Raw genomic sequence first — 4,940 nt, 5'->3', positions numbered from 1 at the left:
GAAGTGGAGCTAGTATTTATGGAATAAAATTATTTTAATTTGGTTCTATAGAAGTATTATGGAAGGATTAAAATGGTATGTGTAGGCAAAGATAGAACTTTTTAATGAAGATACTTCAGCCAAAAGGTGTGGTGTGGGGTTTTGTGGTTGGGTTGGGTTTTTTTGAGGGGGCAGGAGGGAGGCAGAAACAGTATGTTATCTCTGATGAGATTATAGGGTTTCTTGGTTCCTTGTCATGTGGTTGTGATGAGTTAGGTAGTACAGAAAACTGTTTTGTGGTGGCTCCAGAAGCACTATTCTCTGTTTGGGTTTGCTTTCCCACAGTGTTGATGCTGCCCATTTTAGGAATTTAAGCAGAACTAAAATAGAAGCATATTAATGGAGTTGGTCACTTTTACATAGCTGATACTGTCAATTTGCTTAGTTATGTTAGTTGTGCAAAATACCACTGTAATAATTGTATTACCAGCTGTACATGCAAAGGATAACTTTTGCTATGGAGTCAGTAAACTAGTTTCCCCCTTACAGCACATATCTTCATTATATTTTAGAAATAATAAAAAAATCTTCTTATTAAAGACTAAACATCCCATGCTTGGTTCCATTTTAATGTTTGTGGAGCTGATTTTTTTGTGGAAGGCTCAAAGTTTGAGCTTGGGGAATGTGAACAGAGATTTTAAAAATTAAGTAGATATTCTTATACTGAGAAACTTACACTGTTACTGACTATGGCAAAATAACACATCATTATGGAATATTCAAAACAGAATGAAGCATCAATCTCTGTTAATTTCCGTGAGAAAATTATACAATTTTCTTCCAGGCTGGACCCTTAACCAAAGTGACGATTTGTAAGGACAAAGAAGGAAAACCTAAGTCTTTTGGATTTGTCTGCTTTAAGCACAAAGAATCGGTGCCTTATGCAATAGCTTTGCTGAATGGGATCCGTTTGTATGGAAGACCAATTAAAGTGCAGTATCGGTTTGGTACGTTTAATAGTCTCAGTGATTAAGTCTGTAAATTTTTATGCTTATTTTTTAATGACTGTTTTTGAATCCTACAACATTTTACAAATATGACAATTTATAGCTGGGACAAATTACAGTCCACTTTTTTTAAGAAACAATAACTTCTGGCTTTTAAGGTTTCTGTCTTTGTATTTTTTGTTTAGTAAGAGGATACAATAGGTTGGTTCAGAACAGCATAACTTGCAAGCTGCTTCAGACCACGCTGTATAGAAAACACAGCAACACAGGTTTTCACACCAGATTACATTTAGGAATCAAGGTGTGACTTGCAGTCTGGCAGGAAAAGTTTATTGATTAAATGGAGCAACTATCAAACTGTTTGATAGTTCTTATACCAAAGCCACAGAGTTAGCAGAGCTGTTGTTTTAAGTGGAAGGGATAGTAGTTTGAAGAATATAGACAAATCAGAGTTGCATTCTTCATTTTATGTTTATGAAAATAAACCTTCTAGAAAGTTAACAGTCAGGCAGCATTCACAATCTGAGCATTAAGGACTTGTGTTCCCACTATGCGCTGTGCTACTCCTTACTTCAGAGGCTATACAGAGCAATTGCTGGGAATGGTGGAGGTTCCTAAAATCAGAAGCATCTCCCATGTCTGTAACTGAATGGGAATTACTCTGTTCTTGATTATTTCAACAGCCCTGATTTATGCTTCCGTGTGTGAATAAATGACAAATTAATGTTTTGAAGCAGTAAAATGATGCTATGGCACCTTACCTTTGTATACTTCCTTAGATATACCCACACACTATAGATAACACAGAACACTTGCTGTATTTTTAACGTGTTATTTGAATAGTTGTAATTATGCTTGTAATGAATATAATGAATAGTCATTATGCTCTTGTCTTATTTACAGGGAGTTCTCACTCATCAGAACTAAGCAGCCCTACACATGGTTTTGAGAACTATGTTGACTTATATTCACCTTCATATAGGTAACGAAGATCAGATGTGAATGAACTATATGATTATAATTTTAAAAGAATCTTACTAGGAAAATTAATTGATGTGGTAGAGCAATCTTTAGGCTTTTCATTAATACAGCTGTTGCATGCTTTAATTGCTTCCTTACTGATGACTTGCAACAGGCTGTAGTTAATTTTAACATTTGGTTGAGCTTGCCAGCAGTTCAGTGAGCTTGGATTTTCCATTCTTTATTTGTTTCTGCAAGATACAGGACAATAAGAAAATACTGAAATATAGAGTTTGTACTAACAATGTTTGCAGTTGCTATGGAAAAAAGAATCTGACAATGGAGATAATCTTTTTAAATCCCACTAAATTTATATATGCTGGTTTTGTGTGTATATGTACAAGCAGCTGTTATGCATATCTGAATGCACAGACAGAAACCTGTTTTATAATGGAAGTCTGAACACCCCCAATTCAGTGTGTTTCAGCGTTTCAACATTTTTATTTTCAAATGTGACAGAACTCTGTGTGGCAGCTAAACTCCTATGGTGAAATCCAGAATTCTTTTGCATCTGCACTTAAGTACATGCGAGGATTACACATTAATTGAGCCTTAGGGTGTATTTTCCTTGTTTTATCATGTTTTTTCATGGAAATCTAGTTGTCACTATCTCAGTTCTCCTGGATATACTCATTATAGCCCTAAGGGTTACTCTGGTAAGCAGTATGTGGTGGACATCTAGGCTTTGTACATTTGCTTGTTTTTCCTAGGTATCAAGAGCCTTGTGGAAATCCTCCATTTCCTGTTACTCCTTTCCCAGTGAACAATAGTTTATCTCATGATTACTCAGGCTTTCAAAAGATGGTGAGTTTGCATTAAAAGTTAAAAAATTGGGAGCTTTTTAATGAAGTTGGACGTATTCTGCAGTTCTGCAAACAATGGTGGTTATTTAATGTCTAAAAATGTGGTTTAGACTGCTAACTTTGACTGGATTAGGCCTGTTTATTTTTGTGCCTAAGGGTACTATAATAATGGGATATACCAAACCAAACTATTTTCATACTGCAGGAACGTCTTAAAGATATAAAGCTTAGGGAGGCTAAAAATGTCACTCTACAGGCAGAGCTCCTCCAAATCAAATCCCTTTGGTAAGACAAGCTAATCTAGTAAAATTACAGCCATGCAAGCAATAGCTTCTTCACATACAAGTAATTCAGTCAGGGAACCTCTTAGCACTTCTCCATTCAGACATGCCCAGTAGAAGCTTGGAATGTCCTAAAAAGCCTCCAACGAATCACCACTGTGCAAGTTGGGGCAAAAACATTTTGAGGTTTCTGGCCTGAAGCTTTTCGTGTCCCTGCAGTTCTCATGTTCACAATTTACCTTCACAGCAGTAGACAGCAAGAACCTGTATTCCACTTCCCCTCTAACAGACTCCTGCATGCTGGGCCATTCTTGTCCTGGGGTCTTTTGTCTGAGATACTCCACTAGGCAAGGGAGCTGGTCTCTTCAGATGGCAAGCTGTGGGTTAAAACCTCCTCACTACATGTGTCATGGAGCTTCTGAATCTGATGAACATGGTTTGGTAGGACTGAAGAAACCCAGCATTTAATGTGAATTACCAACTGTGGACATTACTGCCACTTGGTCTGGGGGAATGGCTAGTCCTTTGTAGCTGTAGAAGGGGTGAAGTCTGGATAGATGACTCCTTGCTAGCTGCAGTCTGAGCAGGAAAATGGAGAGGGTCTGTTCCCTGTTGCACAGAAGTGGTGGCAGTCTGCCCCCCTCCTTCCCAGGCTGTGCCATCAGAAAAGCCAGCGTTTGTGCAAACTCTCCAGTACCTTCCACTGTGGTTGGAAGGGTTGGGAGTATAGCATTGCCCCTGCCATGCTTGTCAATGAATCCACTCCTCAGTAACAATGCAGTACATAAGCACTGAGAGACCAAACTCAGCAGGCCAGCACACACAACTAACTTCATCCCCTTTTCTGCTTGTTAGAAGGGATGGTATTGCACTAGTCTCTAATGACGGTTTGTTACAGCCTCAGCAAGAAGCAATCCTGTCATGTGTACAGCTTTACACCTACCTCATTTCTGTTTGGGTGACCCAGGTTACATTCATATACATTCATAGATGAAGAAAGAAATGGCATGTTTGATTACCTAACACAAAACTGGCAGTTTAATCTTAAAGCAGGTTATGTCTCTCTTCTAACTTTGCCATGAAAGATTTTTCCAACTATACTAGTTGATACAATAAAATATATAAGCTTTATTCTCAAACATTCTGTGTGATAATTTATCAATCTTTTCATTGTAGAAGTTGTAATGCATGTAAAATTAAACTCTTCAGACCTTCCTCTTTACAGTGTTAACAACTCAAGTTTCTGTTTCTCTAGATGAACCATTTTTTAGCACAGCAGTACACAGTACAGAGTCCAGTGGGTCAACAATTTCCTTACTATCAGATGACTCCACCACTGCCTTCAAATTTGGCCTTTTCTCCCTACCAGAATCAAGCTGCAAATTTTAAGTCTACACAGAGTTCTTTTGAATTGGCCCTGCCACATTCAAGTGACTGTGAAGTGCACCAGGTGGATGAAAGCACCTCTAAAAGAAAGAGAGAACAGCAAAGTTGTGACAGTGACACTAGCATTGAGGATGACAAAATGAGACAAAGAGAGCGTGACCAAAAATACAAGAAGCGCAAAGCCAAGAAAAACATGCGTTAATACCGTGTAACTGGATTCATTTTTTAAATTACATTTGCTATTTTTATTTGAGAGAAATTCCATCTCTCATCTTTGCACTTTATTAAAAAGGAATGTTCAAGTTTCATATTATTTTTGAAATGTATTATGTATAAAGTACACTGATATTTTATTTAATCTCAACCTATTTAAAGAGGAAAGTACTATTTAAGGTATAGGAAACTTTTAAGATCATTTTCCTAATAAAGGGAAAAACCTAGCTGGTCCTGTCCCCCTCTTCCCC

General features: G+C 37.6%; 1 protein-coding gene across 1 annotated transcript; it reads left to right on the top strand.

Annotated features, from left to right (window-relative positions):
• Window positions 1–823: 823 nt before the first annotated feature.
• RBM11 (RNA binding motif protein 11) lies at window positions 824–4,678 on the top strand (the record flags this gene model as incomplete). Its single annotated transcript, XM_010133947.1, has 4 exons — window positions 824–986; window positions 1,890–1,968; window positions 2,717–2,810; window positions 4,346–4,678. Coding segments are annotated over 4 exons (669 nt in total), but the record flags the coding sequence as incomplete, so codon positions are not given.
• Between the last annotated feature and the right edge of the window lie 262 nt (window positions 4,679–4,940).

Source organism: Buceros rhinoceros, unplaced genomic scaffold, assembly GCF_000710305.1.
Source record: "Buceros rhinoceros silvestris isolate BGI_N320 unplaced genomic scaffold, ASM71030v1 scaffold40993, whole genome shotgun sequence".
Lineage (NCBI taxonomy): Eukaryota > Metazoa > Chordata > Aves > Bucerotiformes > Bucerotidae > Buceros > Buceros rhinoceros.
Note: the sequence above shows the minus strand (reverse complement) of the source record. Positions and strands in the feature narration are given on the sequence as shown.